Source organism: Neltuma alba, unplaced genomic scaffold (genome assembly GCF_004799145.2).
Source record: "Neltuma alba isolate B1F8T4 unplaced genomic scaffold, ASM479914v2 tig00012617_pilon, whole genome shotgun sequence".
Classification (NCBI taxonomy): domain Eukaryota; kingdom Viridiplantae; phylum Streptophyta; class Magnoliopsida; order Fabales; family Fabaceae; genus Neltuma; species Neltuma alba.
In genome coordinates this window covers 161,816-177,891 of record NW_021637059.1, presented here as the reverse complement: position 1 = coordinate 177,891, position 16,076 = coordinate 161,816, and the positions used below count along the sequence as shown (strand labels likewise).

At 30.8% G+C, this 16,076-nt stretch overlaps 1 protein-coding gene across 2 annotated transcripts in view; it reads right to left on the bottom strand.

The window, feature by feature from the left end:
- The window catches only part of LOC114729250 (beta-amyrin synthase-like), a 62,019-nt gene extending 47,805 nt beyond the window's left edge, over positions 1-14,214 (bottom strand). The window contains exons 1-16 of one of the 2 annotated variants that reach the window (XM_028916241.1): positions 14,003-14,214; positions 12,019-12,204; positions 11,168-11,257; positions 10,865-11,062; positions 10,592-10,676; positions 9,758-9,924; positions 9,398-9,589; positions 9,165-9,278; positions 8,753-8,872; positions 7,868-7,990; positions 7,671-7,769; positions 7,527-7,583; positions 6,884-7,252; positions 6,270-6,350; positions 6,091-6,174; positions 5,890-5,985 (exon numbers count right to left, since the gene is read on the bottom strand). In XM_028916241.1, coding sequence (XP_028772074.1) covers positions 5,890-5,985; positions 6,091-6,174; positions 6,270-6,350; positions 6,884-7,252; positions 7,527-7,583; positions 7,671-7,769; positions 7,868-7,990; positions 8,753-8,872; positions 9,165-9,278; positions 9,398-9,589; positions 9,758-9,924; positions 10,592-10,676; positions 10,865-11,062; positions 11,168-11,257; positions 12,019-12,204; positions 14,003-14,203 — 2,262 coding nt within the window. In that variant the 5' untranslated portion in view covers positions 14,204-14,214. The remainder of the gene's footprint in view (positions 1-5,889; positions 5,986-6,090; positions 6,175-6,269; positions 6,351-6,883; positions 7,253-7,526; positions 7,584-7,670; positions 7,770-7,867; positions 7,991-8,752; positions 8,873-9,164; positions 9,279-9,397; positions 9,590-9,757; positions 9,925-10,591; positions 10,677-10,864; positions 11,063-11,167; positions 11,258-12,018; positions 12,205-14,002) is intronic. The other variant, XM_028916240.1, reaches the window with a different exon arrangement.
- Between the last annotated feature and the right edge of the window lie 1,862 nt (positions 14,215-16,076).

The following is a 16,076-nucleotide window of genomic DNA, read 5'->3' as shown; positions in this document are numbered from 1 at the left end:
CAGAGTGCTTAGAGACAAAGCAACAATGTCATGAACCTTCAATCAAACCGCCATATCCCATTCTTCGCTGAATCTTCATCTTCCATCGGTCCAGTGCCATCCAACATCATCATCATTCTCTCCCACCTCAGTTCAATTCCACCATTGTCACCATCTTTGGCACTTCTCTGATTTTCCCATCAGCTCCTTCACTGTTCTTCATGGCTAGACATAGTAGATTGCTAATGGCATCGTTTCTCATGACAAACATTCACTAGGACTCTGTAACCTTCCAATTCAACAGCAGTGGCAGGAGCTTGGATCTTCATAGGGGAGTTTTAGCTACTTTAATTTCCTGTTGAATAATAGTTTAATAATTCCTAGGTCTTAGGATAGTTTCTCTGATTATTGAGAAATTTGTGTTGTTTAATCTGATTATGTTTGAAAATTATTGTGATTGAATTACTACTTAGCATTTGACATTAGGTTGTTTATAGCTTTAATTTCAATTATAATGTTGTGGTTATGACATTGGCATTGACTTTGGAGTTAATATATTGTGATTTTCTGAGGTAGCTTGGAATCTTGGATCATATCGTCTCTTGCTAGCTTTAATTTTGTTGTTTTGGATTTAAGAGTTATAATAAAGCATCGGTTGTTAGCATCCTTAAATCTATTTTACTACTCCTCCGGTCCTTAATATAAGACCCAATTCTTGAGTTGGTTTTGGTCCTAAATATAAGACTTATTTCTCATATCTATCAATTTTCTCTAAATTACCTTTAAGGATACTCCCTCAATCATAATCAAGTAGAAGAGGGAGAGGGGATAGTAAGAAAGATGATTATGATATTTTAGGAAAAATGTGTCACTTTTCTTATAATTAACTAACTTACCTAACTTCTTTAATCTAATCAAATTAGTTAAATGGGTCTTATATTAAGGACCGGAGGAGTATTTTGGTTGTAGTTAGTTAGTTGGGATTTTGGAAAAAAATTTTTGTGGCAATTCAAGATGGCACGATTGTTGGATTAAAAGCTTAATTATAATTCTTAATTCATTGTTTTAACTTCCATATCTGTTGAAATGAGGATTTCCTGTGCTGTTGAGTTAGAGGATTGATTACTATCATTGTCTACTTGGTTGTTTTATTTCAATTCATTCACCATCATTTGCTTAAAATCATTTTCATATAAAAACATCAGAAACAAGTCTTTTAATTTCAATTTAGTTCATGGCATTTAGTTAGTAATTCATCAAATCAAAATCCTTTTTTGTATTTTAGGTTGTTTGCGTTTATTTATTGGGATTTAATTTCATTTTCGGCTCCTTAAAGTGAATACAACCCAAATCGTGCACTATATTGCATTAATTCAGTTAATTTTTGAAGTAACTCCAAGGTGACAAATTAAGGATGTTGTTTCAGTACCATTTTGCCCTTCTAAGTTTTACTTGTTTTTACTTTCATCCTTTCTCTATTTTTCTGAAATTATAAGATAAATCCATAAATTACTCCATAATGTTTAATATATATTTTCCTTCTCCAATAGCTCCCTTAACCCATGAAATAACTTCTTTAAAAATTTTTGAGTCAAAAACAACTCATAACTACTTTTTTTTGAATTTTCCAAGACAATAGGTCCTAAATCCCCAAAATTATCTTTATATATAATTGTTTGGGCTATATTTTAAGGGATTTAAATATTAAAAATTTCTCTAAAATATTTTTCTCAATCATGCCTTAACTATATTCACAAAATTTGGGATATTATAATTGTTGGTTAGATTATATTGTTTGGGTGGACAAACTTGAGAGGAGGCTATAGCCAGTTAGTAGAAAGTGATTTCATGATTGCAGATATTTGCAAAGGCTCGCCAGTATTTCTTACATACCATATACTACCTCTGATCATTAATATAAAAACTAGTTTAATATTTAATTTGGTCCTAAATATAATACCACATTCTATTTCATCTCTCCTATTTATTTATTTTTTCTCAAGGTAGTCCTTCCAGTAGCTGCACATGTTAAATATTTTATCAAATGGTAATTCTAGCAAATACACATTATTAGCAAGGTTATTTTAAGAAATACAACACCTATATATTAAAAATAACTAGCTTAACTCATTTTATTAATCTACTCAAATTAGTCAACTAGCTCTTATAGAGTAGTATTACATTTCAATACAAGCATTCAATATATGTGTGTGAGAGAGGTGGGTGATATGATCATAAGAAGAAACCTCATGGGGAGATTCCAAAGTTTGCTAAAAGAAAAGGATAGATAGAATAGTATGTCGGCATATAGGTCTTATTTTTGACATATGGTTCCCATAAAAGTAGAGTTTACTACTGCATAATGTATCTATTTCTTTGTAGATCATATATGGGTAGGTTCCCTACTCATTTGGTATGCTGGAATTGATTTTAATACAAATAAAAATAGATTTGGAGATGTAAAAATTGCATTTCATCATCACACGAAATTTGGAAAGAGAATATATATATATCAACCTGAGTATATGTGAAGGTAGGCTTGCTTTTGTGTTATACCCCATGAAGTTGATGACAAAAACCTCATGACAGCGACGGTGAAGACCCCACGACACTGATAGTGATGATAAAGATCTCAAATAGAACATGCATGAGTATTAGGGTTTAAAAAAATAGCTTAGGGCAAAAACAATGACTATTACCTATAGCAAGAATAGAACGGCAATGAAAATAGGGACAAATGATAGCAGTAATGGCGATGTGGAAGGGACATCATGAGCACTCAACAACGTCCCACCACAGCTCAAGAGGAGAGAGTGTGCATTGAGAGTGTTTCTTAAGGCTGCAAAATTAAGTGCAAGAGAGACCTTATATAGCTAGGGCAAAGGATTTACCATAGTTACACCTAGAGATCAGTGTCACATTACGTACTACATCAGACACGATAGAGCCATGTAAATGTTCATTACTAAATTAGTTTTCATCACAATTAGCATAAATTTCATTCATGCAAAACCTAAAGAATTACCAGTTCGCGTTCTTTAAACTGGTGAAGTTTTAGAGTTTGCTATTACCAGAGTTAAACACTAGTAAACAGGGAAAAATGACAATAACATGAAACAAAATGAACACATCGATCAGGTCATAAAATAGCACTATATATATATATTATATATGAGATTGGGGTGAGTAAACCCTTATAAAATATTTCAAAACAAAAAAAGATTACATTTTTTACAAGAAAAGATTAAATTTTTTACATTTTCATCAGAGGAGGAGGCACTTGAAGGGCTGTCTAAAAAGTCATACTCGATGTCCTAATCATCAAGTAGGAGTTTAACTTTGTTGTTGAGGACATAGAAGTGATAGACCACGTGGCGGAGGCTACGCTTAGTTGCACCTACTTTTGTCACTTGTTGGTCAAATGAGGGAGGCAAAGGAGGGGGAGGCTATGATAATAGATGGTGACAAGACATGGTGAACTTTCAAGTTCAGACACGTTATTTCAGGGAAAAGAAAAAAAAAGAGACTCATCTGTTCATTTCAAACACTGATTGTTTATAATAAATGTTGTTTTGAAAGATAAGTTACATTAATATATGCTGTAAATAATAAGAATTACATTAGTGTCACTGCCTCATTTGTTACATCATTAGCGCAAAAACCGGGACAGATAAGGTTGTGTGAAAGGAGTTTTTTTCTAGTAGTGTATGAATAAACTATATATTTGGTCCTTAAATTTTATAAAAATTTCAGTTTGCTCCCTTAATTTAAAGAGTATATTTTTTATCATTGAATCCTAAAATCACCAGCCTTAAATGATGACTTTTTGTAAGAATCATGGTTGTCTTGAAAATTAAACTCTTTTACCATTTGATAATGTGTTATCAATATTCAAGATCTCAATATCATCATTATTTATTAATAATTTTTGGGTTAAAGGATTTACTATACTTTTTAAAGCTAACGGACTAAATTAAAATCTTGTGTAAAATTAAAAGATTAAAAATACAATTTATCCTCTAAATATTGACTAATGATAGTTAAGGATAAGGATACAATAGTATTTTTACAGCGTAATATGTAAATATATAATAAAAAATCATAAAAAATTATAAAGAAATTAAAAAACACACATGACTACTCCTTGAAGCCATCATATAGAAAATAATATACTAGCGTGGTGTCTTTTTCCTATTATAGATTTTCAATATCTCCAGCACCCTTAAATCGTATAGCAGGCTCAAACAAGGATACAATTACAAGTTACATGAACTTTATATGAATTCATAAATATGTTTATGGTTGAACAATCATGGACAATACTTACATCAATTTCTTTATATTTATTATATCAAATTCTTCAATCATATATGACTATGTGCCCTATTTTTGAAATATTACAATTTAATAATATTTAGTTATAAATCCACATGAAAAAAAAAGACACATGATCATATACGATCAGAGAACTTGATATAATGAATATATGAAACTTGACCTAAGTTTTTTTTGGGGTATGTAGATGCATGGAATGGAATAATCATGCATATAGTTAATATAATATTAATTAATTATTTCATTAATTGTGTAATTGCTAGGCGTGTGTACGATGGGTTTCTTTTGTTAGATGAAAGATGACACCAATTAAAAGTGTGTGGGTAAAAAAAAAGGTGTGGGTCATCTAGACAATTGAAAAATGAGTTTTTATACCACTTAAGAAAACGGTAAGACGGATTTACAAAGTCAATTTCCTTTTTTTCCCCCCTTGAATTTATGGTTTTTCTTTTTTTTTGCATTTTTGGGTGAATTTTCATAGTTACACTTAAGATTGAAATTTTTATAAATTAAACTTTTAACCTTGTCATAATTTGTCATTCATGTAATCCTCTTTAATATCTCCTAGGGGTTTAAAATAACTTATAAGTCCTTTCCAATTTAAAATATCCTCTAAATCACCTATTATTCTACAATGTCATAATATTTATTTGCATTTGAGTACCCTAAACGTTTATAATTATAATTTAGGTTTTGTACACTTTTCATCTTTTTCTCCCTAAATTATACCTTTCTTCTTTTGCATTTAAATCCCTATTTTCTTTTATTTCGACCCTTATGCTTTCCCATAGTCTCTGAAAATATATATACTCTATCCCAGAAATATTTTTAATTTGCGAGTTGTCCCTGCGGACCATTTTATCACTTGTGGGACTTCTTTAATTGGGCTTGATAGCACAATTAATTCAGTCTCATTTCTTAAATTATAAACCTAAAATCTAGAATACATATGACACAAGCACTCCATTTTGGTTATAAGAAAGACAACCGTAACTACATGGCCATTACCAAACGGATCAGACTCATAATTGATCTAAGATTTTGGCCAGTGCACAAGGAAGGTACGAATATTTATAAAGGAATAGGAGTGTTTTCATCAAGACACATAAAAGTATAATGCCCCTCTTGCTTGGACTTTGCTTCCCACCATCAGATTAAAAACTTATACGACCTCCGGTTCTAATTAGAAGACCTTATTTGTAAACTAAAAACAAGGTCTTCTAATTAGGACCGGAGGTAGCATTATTCAAGTTAAATTATACAAAACTCTCTAAATTCTGGACTATGAACAAAAACCCCCCTGAGCTTTCAAATTCTGGACTATAACTTAATAATGAATATTTCCCTGAGCTTTCAAATTTGCACACATAGTCCCCAGTCATTAATTATATACCCGATTAAACTTTAAGCTGTTAGTGATCAACAAAACTAATTATGAGGGAATTATTTGTATAAATATAAGACTTAAGAGGGATTCATAATAAAGTTTCAAAAGGTAGGGAGATTATTTGTGTTCATGAGTTACATGTACATTAGGCTATTATTTATTCAGCTTTAGAAAGCTATATATGTAACTCGTTTCCGATATTCAGCCAGAGCCCAAAGCGGAAAAACATTTCTGTACATTGGATAATGGAGCATGCAATTCCTGCTGAATACACCAGTGACTTCCTGAAAATATAAGCCACAAATTAACATTTAATTCTACCATTGATTGATTTATAAGTTTAATTAAAAAATTATTCCAAATTAAATGAGTCACTAAAAGGTACTAACTTGTTGTGGCCAATCCCCATTCTCCAACTGAGCATTGATTAAAAGTCTTGCTCCACGATGAAGAGGAGATGGATCTCTCTCAACCTTCCAATAAAATTTGATTTTAGTTTATTTTTTATTTTTAAAAATTACAAATAAACATAAATTGCTATTCACAATAAAGAATTAAATAGAATAACCTGTCCGGCATATATTAGACCCATCATAGCCCATGCTGTTTGTACCACATTTGATCTATTACCTTCAAGGGGAACATATTTCTGCATCATTTATTAGAATTCATAAGATGAAAGGGCACACAGTTATAAGTATATATAATAACTAACCATCTTTCTCTCCTATCAAGTAACTTGTTATAAATTTTATAGGAAAAATTAATCTTTTTATTCTTATAATTGTAGGTCAATTGTAATTTTTTCCTCAAAATTTGATTTGGTACAACTTAGTTATTATAGTTTTGACTCGGTTGTAACTTAATTCATGAATTTTGACTCAATGTAACTTAATTCCTATAATTTACTATTTAAAATATTAGTCCCTATATTTTGGAATATAAAATTATATATTTATGAAACTTAGGGATTAAGATTTCAAATTGTTAACCTATTGGAACTTAGTTAAAGTTTAGGGATCGAATTTTAGCTGAGTTACAATATATAAACATTGAGTTGTACTGAGTTAAAATGAATTTTTAAGGATTAATTAACAACAGAGTCAAAACTTAGGGACTAAAATGAATATTTATTGTTCCAATTTTATATATTATATTGATAATTAAATTATATTTATATACCTTTTTTGGACATGAAAGATAGCTCTCACCCCACCCACCATCATCCCTTTGCGATATGAGAAGAAAGTTCACAGCTTTGCGAATGGCAAGACAATTATTGTAAGTCTTACCAGCAGCGGCAAGGCCACCTAATGCAAACCAAGTGCCATAAGTGAAGCAAACACCCCATTTCCCATACCATCCCCCATCTTCAGTTTGTGTGGCTTCAAGGAATTTCACAGCTTTCTCAATACAATTCTCAATCTCCCTTGTTCTATGCCGTAGATATAGCTTTGAGAATAAAACTAGAGCTTGAATTGTTGATCCAGTGCATTCTACATATTCATGTTCCACCACGATGTCTTGGAAGAATTCCGTAGGATTTAGCACCTGATCCCAGAAACAAACTAATCAAATTATTGCCAACTATATTACTCCCTCCGATCCTAAACCTAGGAGTTAAATAGATAACTAATTAATAAATATTAAGAAGAATAGTTTAGTTAATTATTTGCAAAGAGTTTTAAATTTGTAAGACAAAATAGATTGGAGTTTTACATTTATGAACAAAACAAATCCCTCAACCAACCTCAACATTTAGGACTAGAGGGAGTATTTTATTTTGTTCACATAAGTTCTAATTCAAATATGACATGATTCTTACTTCTAACCAATCTTGACCTTTCACTGGTTCCCATGCTGCAAATCCACCTTTTTTACTCTGTAAATATATAAATTTTAAAGTTTATATAGTGAATCAATGCACAAAGGAAAAAAAACATATATAATTGTAATGTGAAATACTTGCCTGAAGTGACAAAAGAAGATTAATGGAATCATAAAGCCTTTCTACTTCCATAGTTTCACCCACAATCTCTTGTGGTAGCATTGACAAAAGAAGACAACACTAAAATAGACCAAAGCATGTAACAATTAAAAGGAAACATCATAAAAGGTGAAGATGAATGAGGAAATTGAGTTGTTTAAGTATAGCAAGTTATTAACCTTCAAAGCCTCTGCAGTACAATCAGAAACTTGCCATCCATGGTCCTGATCAGAGAAAGTCCATGCCCCTTTTGTAATGTGACGATACATACTTTTAAAGTCACCTGAAGGGTTGTCCTTAACCTAATAAGATCATCATAATCAATATCAATTAATTAGGGGAAAAAAAGAAAAGGAGATTTAATTTGTGGCAGATTGGTGTTTCGTCGTTAATATATCAAGTATAATCCATCACAAATTAGTTGAATTCACGAAATTTTTCTCACAAAATCTATTGCAAATTAAAAAATAATTACAATAATGGATTTGTGAAAATTTGTCCCTTTTTTTGTGTGTTACACACTCCGTTCTGTGTAGTTAGTATGATATAAAAATATGAAAATTAATTATTTAGTCCTTGTAATTTTGTCTTGGTTACAACTCAAATTGTTAAAGTTTAACTTGATGCAACTTAATTTGTCGAATTTGAGCCATTTAATCCGTTTGTCCATCACAACTTAGTTCCAGAAAAACCTGATGATTTTTAAAAAGTGTGAATAAAAAATTGAATAGCTAAAACTTAGTGGTTGAGTTGAAGAAGTTAAACATTAGAATTTGAGCTACAATTATTTAAAAACTATATAAATTAAATAAATAATTTTTCTTAAAATATAGTAAGTCACATTGTTTATAAGGCATAAATGTTGGCTCATTCCTCAAATCTTACGCAATGCGGCATCGGATTCACATGTATTCTTTTAGATATCATTGCAAACGCATTTTAAAATGATCGTACATAAGATGGCAAAAAAAAAAAATCACATATAAAAAATATTTAAAAGAACGCTCATATAATTACAAGCCAATCAATTAATGTTTCTTAATTAATAAGAACGAAAAGTTGACCTGAGATTTCTTTATGAAGTCATGCCCTCTTGCAAGAGTAAAAGCAATTTCGCCAGTTTGGTTTGTGGCAAGTAAAGCTTGCACAGCAAAACCAGCATCCCATTGTTGGCTTCCAAAACTCTGCAAATAGTTAATAGCATATATGGATTAAACCCAAAATATTTCATGGAAAAAACCTAAAAAAATACCTCTAAAATTTGAAAATCCTAAATCAGGAATTATTATAAAAATGTGGTGTCATCTGCTTTTCTAGTAATTAATTACCATTAAAGTGCAGTAAAAAGATTGATTTGGAATTTTGAAATCTAAGAGGCATTTTTTTTTGGAATTTTCCATATTTATTTTCACTAAATAAATTAGTCTTGCTAAAATAATAAACTTGAAGATATATATGAGCAAATAATTTGTTTACCTGCATGGTAATTCCATCTTCAGAAACCCATATGTAATCAGGAACCCTAGCAAGATGCTTCTTAAAGGCATCTCCTTTCGGATCTTCAACCCAACAAGCTAGCATACATAAAACCTGTGGCAAATGATGCAAAAGGGAAATTAAATGCTGATTAATTAGAAGCATGTTCGCACCAAAATCAATAATCATATCAAAGTGCTTGGCATTAATTGAGTCATTCTAATTAATATTACCTTTTCGACGCAGCCAATGGTTATGTATCGACTATTTTCATCTTCATAGTGAATATGCTTCATTGTTACTTGAAGAGCTTTCTCTCTTACCAACTTATTGAAGGGCCAACGAGTGAGAAGCGGCTCAGCGAATGTATACAAACTATCCCATATCAAATCTTGTATCAAGGGATGGGGATAGTAAAGATCTTCCTGCAATGATATATATATTCGACATTAATTATCCATGTTATATAATTTATTGTTCTTTAATTAGGAGAAATCAACAAGCTAATTGTGTTTGTGTCCCCATATATATATATATATATATATATATATATAGGGATGAATTATCAGAGACTAAAGTAAAATTAAACTCACCTTTGCACAAAGGCCACGAGCTTCATTCCAATGAATTTGATGGTAAGGTTGAAGGTAGAGTTCTTGTCTGAGCTGAAGAATAAGAGGTGTGATGGAACCCACAAATCTTTTCCCATACAAATACGACATGGGCATGTAAACCAAGCGGCAATAACACCACATTTTAGCTGCATTAATTACAATATCATGGAAGATATTATTATTAGATAATGCAATAGAATTAGTATTGAAGTTTTCTTAATATTAACACACTAATTGTCACTTACACTAAAATAACTTAACTTACCTTGGTTGGACTCGCCACGTTCACTTATGTAGTTATGATTAGTTTTTTAATCGCAGACTATATATATATATATATATAAAAGACCTCATCATATATCTTTGGACTGACTCACAAAAACCTTTGATGATTAGAAAGCAAAACGCCATATATAGCATGAGAAATTACAATATAATAAAATTAAAATGATGACAAGAAAATACCAACAGAAGATTAAGGAACTAAATAGTACCATCTATGATCTTTAATATAAAAGTTAGCTAACAAATTTAGGGTAATTAAAAAAATTAATTAAGTTAGTTATTTGTAATAAATATACATTGACTTCCTTAAATTGCCTATTTAATCATGTATATTGAAACTACACTTACATAGAAATACTTTACAATTAATAGGAATGATTTTGAAAATAGATCATAAATTTGGGAGACAAAATGATTGGGGTCTTATATTTAGGACCGAAAATAGTAGATATGACATAAAATTAAAACATGATTAAACCTCCAAATCTATTGATATTAGAAATGTATGTTCACCATTGAATTACGTACCTGGATGCATAGGAAGGAACGATGGAAGGAGCCAGAACTCTGGTGGCATTGGATTTGTTCCACACCACTCAAACAATCCAAGTATCTACAACAACAACATATATAGTAAACAATATATGAGACAGACGGACATACATACATACATACATACATACATACATACATACATACATACATACACACACCACACACACACACACACACATACATACATACGTATATACATGCATGCATGAAACCTAACATGTAGGGAATGAATAAAATAGAACGTACCGAGAGCCAAGTCTTTCCCCACGAAGGTATGTAGGTGGCACCACCATGATCAAGAATCCATTTTCGAGCTGTGAAACAAGCATTGTCTTCGCCTCCATTGGGTCCTTCTCCAAGCATTCGCATGCATATATAACTCAGCACAGTACAGAACATGGTGCTGTGTCCCTCTATGTGTAGGCCCCACCCTCCATCCTCATTCTTTTAAAACACACACACACACACATGAAAACTTAAAACCGCAACATATGACCGATACCATAAAGCAGGTTTTGATGCTTAAATATGTATATATGTCATATATACCTGGTGATAATATAGGTATCGAAGGATTTCTTTACGATATACTTCCGGGAACACAGCATCAAGATGACCGGTAATATACATGCAAAATACCTGTACCATGTATGCCCATTTGATCTCGTTTAATATTTATTTAATATGAAAATGAAGTACGATTAATTGGAACATGTGACATAAATTTGATAATTCTTTATTCTTATCATTGTACATATATAGCACACCCATGTGTGCGCCCGCACTCTCTAAAATTTCTAGAATCCAAAGTATTATAGATTTGTGATTAGCGTGGAAATTATGTTGATTCTTTATTACAGTAGTATGATTATCAAAGGAGAAAGGAAGAAAGACATTTGCTATTGGTGGGTCCCACTTGACATGTGGATCCCAGTCCCCGTGCTTTTGTTTTTCCTTTTACATTTTTATAGCATTGTACTTCTATACTCCCTTTGGTTATGTATGAAAATACAAATAACTGGATTATGCAAATTAAAAATCAGTTAAAACCGGATAAATGCAATGTATGTGTAAAAATATATATTCTTTCAAAAAAAATCTTATTATTTGTGAAGAGTGAAAATAAGAGGTAAAAAATTAATACAATAATGTAAGAGGTTATTCAAGAGAACAAAACTCTAAAAAAAAATATTAAAATTTCATACATCATTTATGTATATTTTATAAATAAGACTTCTAACTCCAAAGACCTTTTGTTATAATATTGAACTTGAGGAAGTGTATTTGTGATAGGTGGGTATCCCTTAACATTTGTGGTCCACCAATGAATAATATCTATTTGTTGTATTTCTTATAGCACAGTAAATATGCATATGCGTATATATGGTTGGTATATATACCAGAGCTTGCATGAAATAGAGAGGTCCAGCAATATGAGCAGGCCAGTGACCATCTTTCGATTGCAATGCGCTTAGATAATGAGTTGCCCTTCTCACAGTGTTCCCAACTTTTTCATCACTTATTTCCTCTCCTTTCTCTATCTTCGCCCTTGGTATTGTTTGTTTGAAATTCTTTTCTCTCAAGAACTGTATAAAGTCAATCACCATTAATATTTAACATTAGTTAATATATATATAAAAAAAGTAACAAAGTAATATTTCCAACACTTAATCTAAGATCTATTTAATTAAGTTGGATGGATTAAAAAAATAGTTAAATTAATTATTTGTAAAAGATATGTTTTGATTAGTCTAAAATATCTTTTTAAATCATTTGCATTGAAACTATACTCATACAAACTCTCTTAACATGTGCAATCAACTACGATAGTTTAGGGAAAAAGATAATTACGGAAAACAAAATAAATTGAGATATTATATTAAGAAATATTTGAAAACTTGGATTAGACCGGCCAAGTTGACTCAAAAACTAGTGACTCGGCTTCTTGGCTGGTCCAAGCGAGCAAGCAGCTAATTCAAGGAAGAAGCGAACCCGTATTACTCAGGAGCAAAAGTAAAACCATACTCCTTAATACATACTCTCTTAACATATACAATCAATAGGAATAATTTTAAAAAATGATAATTACGGGAACTAGTATTTGTTAAACTCAAACCCCTACTAGTTCTTATATTAAAGACCAGAGGAGGTAGTACAAGACGGAAATATAATATTTGTCAATGAATCAGCTCAGTTTGCCAAATATATAATTAATTCATGGGATTTGCCGTTTCTTTACTGTATGTAATCTAAAATGTTGTGATATTTATTTGGAGAGGAAATCAAAATCAAAATACTACCTTCAATCCCAACTATAAGACCTCGTTTGTAGTCTACAAACGAGGTCTTATAATTATCACAGGAGGTAGTATATAATTATACAAGGAAAGTAGAAGAATACACGTTAAAAAAGAAAGAGAGACAATTAGAGAGTTATTAGCCTAAGAGGAAAACAGTACCTGTACGACAATACCTTGAAATGCCACGGAAGCTAGGTACGTTCGTACATAGTATAGGGCTTGAGGTTTAAGCGATTATAGCAAATAATTAAGGCATGAAATTGGCTGCTTTGATTGAGGAAATAATCGAAATCAAAATATGCAAATACAAGTACATATGAAAATATGCGTAATAAGTAATAGCGGTAAAAAGTTGGAAACTTATTTAATTTTTTAGATAGGTTTCATAGTTTTTCATTTGTTTCATTGAAATATGCTAAAGATAACTTATAAATAAAATAAAATCAAAGTGGTACTTTAATAAAAGTATTCGTGCGGAAAAGAAGGATTTAATATAATTGACTTTTCACAAAATTAGGATTATAAAAAGCTTTTACAAGACATTTTATATTAGAGAGAGGAGCTGAGTGTTAAAGAGAAGAGACACCAAGAAGTGAAAGAGTGAGGGAGGGAGTTAGAAATTTCATAGACAAAATGAGTAAAAACTTGTATCTGAAAAAAACCATCAATGGCTGTTCGCCAAAAAAAAAAAAAATCAAATGGCATGCATACATACTATCTCTGGTCTTTCTTTAATATATATAAGACTAGATAACTAACTTAAAAAGATTGCAAAACTATTTAAGTTGATTACTTGTAACAAATATATATATTTTAAACCATTCTACTTAGTTATGTGCATTGAAACTACCCCTTGATAGGAATTTCTTACTATCAATAAGTATATTATAGAGAAAAAAATTATAAATTTGAGTGAAAAATAAATGGAGATATTATATTTATCAACAAATCTAATTCTCAAACTAACTTTTATATTAAGAACAACAGGTAGTACATAATGAGTATCTATTCATCATATAGGTGCGTGAGATAGAATATATGTGGAGATAAAAAGTAGTGAAGAAGAAATGGAAGAGAGAGAGACCTGAAAACGCCATAGAAGGTCTCCACAGGGCTTGAGACTGAATCGATTATTGTAGAACTTTTGACGAGCAGCTTCAACTGCAGCTTGTTCTTCTGGAGTTCCTTCATCAGCATGAAACTCCCATATTTGCCTTCCACTGAAGTTGTTTGTACTGAATATGTACGGATCCTTCCCTCCCTCTCCTATCTTCAGCCTCCACATTTTGATCTCTGTGTGTGGGGTGTGTGTGTGTGTGTGATGTGAAATATCAAACTTAGTTTATACCCACACACACATTTATATGCTAATACGCACCGGTGAAACATATTAACGTTTCTCGTACAAATGCTAAACCTATTAAAGAAAACAATTAATATGTAAATCCCTATATAATTTCACCTCTTTTTTAATCAAGCTCTTATAGTTTTTTATTGGATCATTCTATTTCTGATCTTTCAACATAATTTGTTAAATTGTAAGAAAAGGAGTTTGGTCATACACATGAATTAATCTTACCCCATCAATCTAAATAGAAATCAAAATCAGGTTATTGACTGTTGCTATAATAGACTATACATATCATGTTTATATATATATATATATATATATATATATATAATGGTGTAAAATTAATTAAAATGGTGAAAACTTCTTTTGGTGGGCCGAAATGGGGACATAATTTCCTCGGATCTGAATTTGTTTTTTCTAATCCTTAATTGTGTTGCTAAAACTTCAGGTGGTAAATAATGCAGCTCATTTTTATGCTTGCTATTAATTTGTCCATTATTTTGATGCAGAAGACGAATTGTGACAAGAAGATTATGTTTTTTCAATTTCCATTTTTGGTTGGTTAATTTTAAGGATGCAAATATGATCAAATGAAATATCATGCCCCGTATGTGGAATAACAAACTTAATTATTGTTGATCAAAAATTTGTGCATGATTAATATTGGAAGTATAGAAAAATATTTCTATGAAACTTTAAAGCTTATCAAGATGTGTACGTAAAGTCTGCGAGAACTTTATGTAATGTAACCTAATTTGTATCAAAATTTTACTTGGTTTTGAGATTTTTGAAACGCGTCATATATCTAGGTGATTTGGTTGATTACTAAAGATAAATTGAAATGAGAATAAGCTCGTGATGCTCTAACAAGATATATATCCTCTATTGCATGCCACAAATTAAAAATTTTATATATTAATGGGAGAGCTGGCCGTCCAAAAGTAATCCCACAAAAGCTTGATCTAGATTAATTGGTTGCTCGGATAATTAATAATATGATCTAGAAAAAGCGCCACCTTAGGGGTGGCCAAAGGGTTATCAAATACATACATATATATAATATAACAAAATTTATATCAAGTTACCCATATCAATAATGTTAAATTCATAGGTAAAGTTCCAAAGTATACATATGCATTTTAATGACTTACAATAGCAAAATAATAAATATTTATATAAGTGAAATTATATATATAATATAACAAAATTTAAGCCAAATTACTTATATCAATTATGTTAAATTCGTAGATAAAGTTCCAAAGTATACATATGCATTTTATTGACTACAATAGCAAAATAATAAGTATTTATATAAGTGAAATTATAAGTGCACAAACGCATTTTAACAACTAAAATCAGTAAATGTTTCAGTTTTAATTTTTCATAAAAATATTGCCAACACGTTGTAGGGGAAGAAAAGTTATAGTTATCTTTGCAACGATGGTTAAGTATGACATTAATGATCAAAAGTGTAATGTAGGTTACTGTTATTCTGGCAAAAACAAATATAGGTTACTCCATCCTGTTGGGTGGGAGGTTATTAAATGTGAGAGTAACTATTAATAGGCTAACAAAAAGTCAAATTTGGTGGTTCAATATTTATCAATCACCCCCCTCCTGTTGGTTGGGCAAATTAATTAGTACAGTGGCGGTCCATGGTAATCAAACTCACGTTTCAACGCGTTAAACTCATCGAGTTCATGTTTTCAGCTCTGGAAAATGTGTTAACACACATATAAAATCGCTTTTATTGAAAACTCATAAATAATGGCGTGTTACCCGTTTAAACTCAGTGAAACTGTATTAA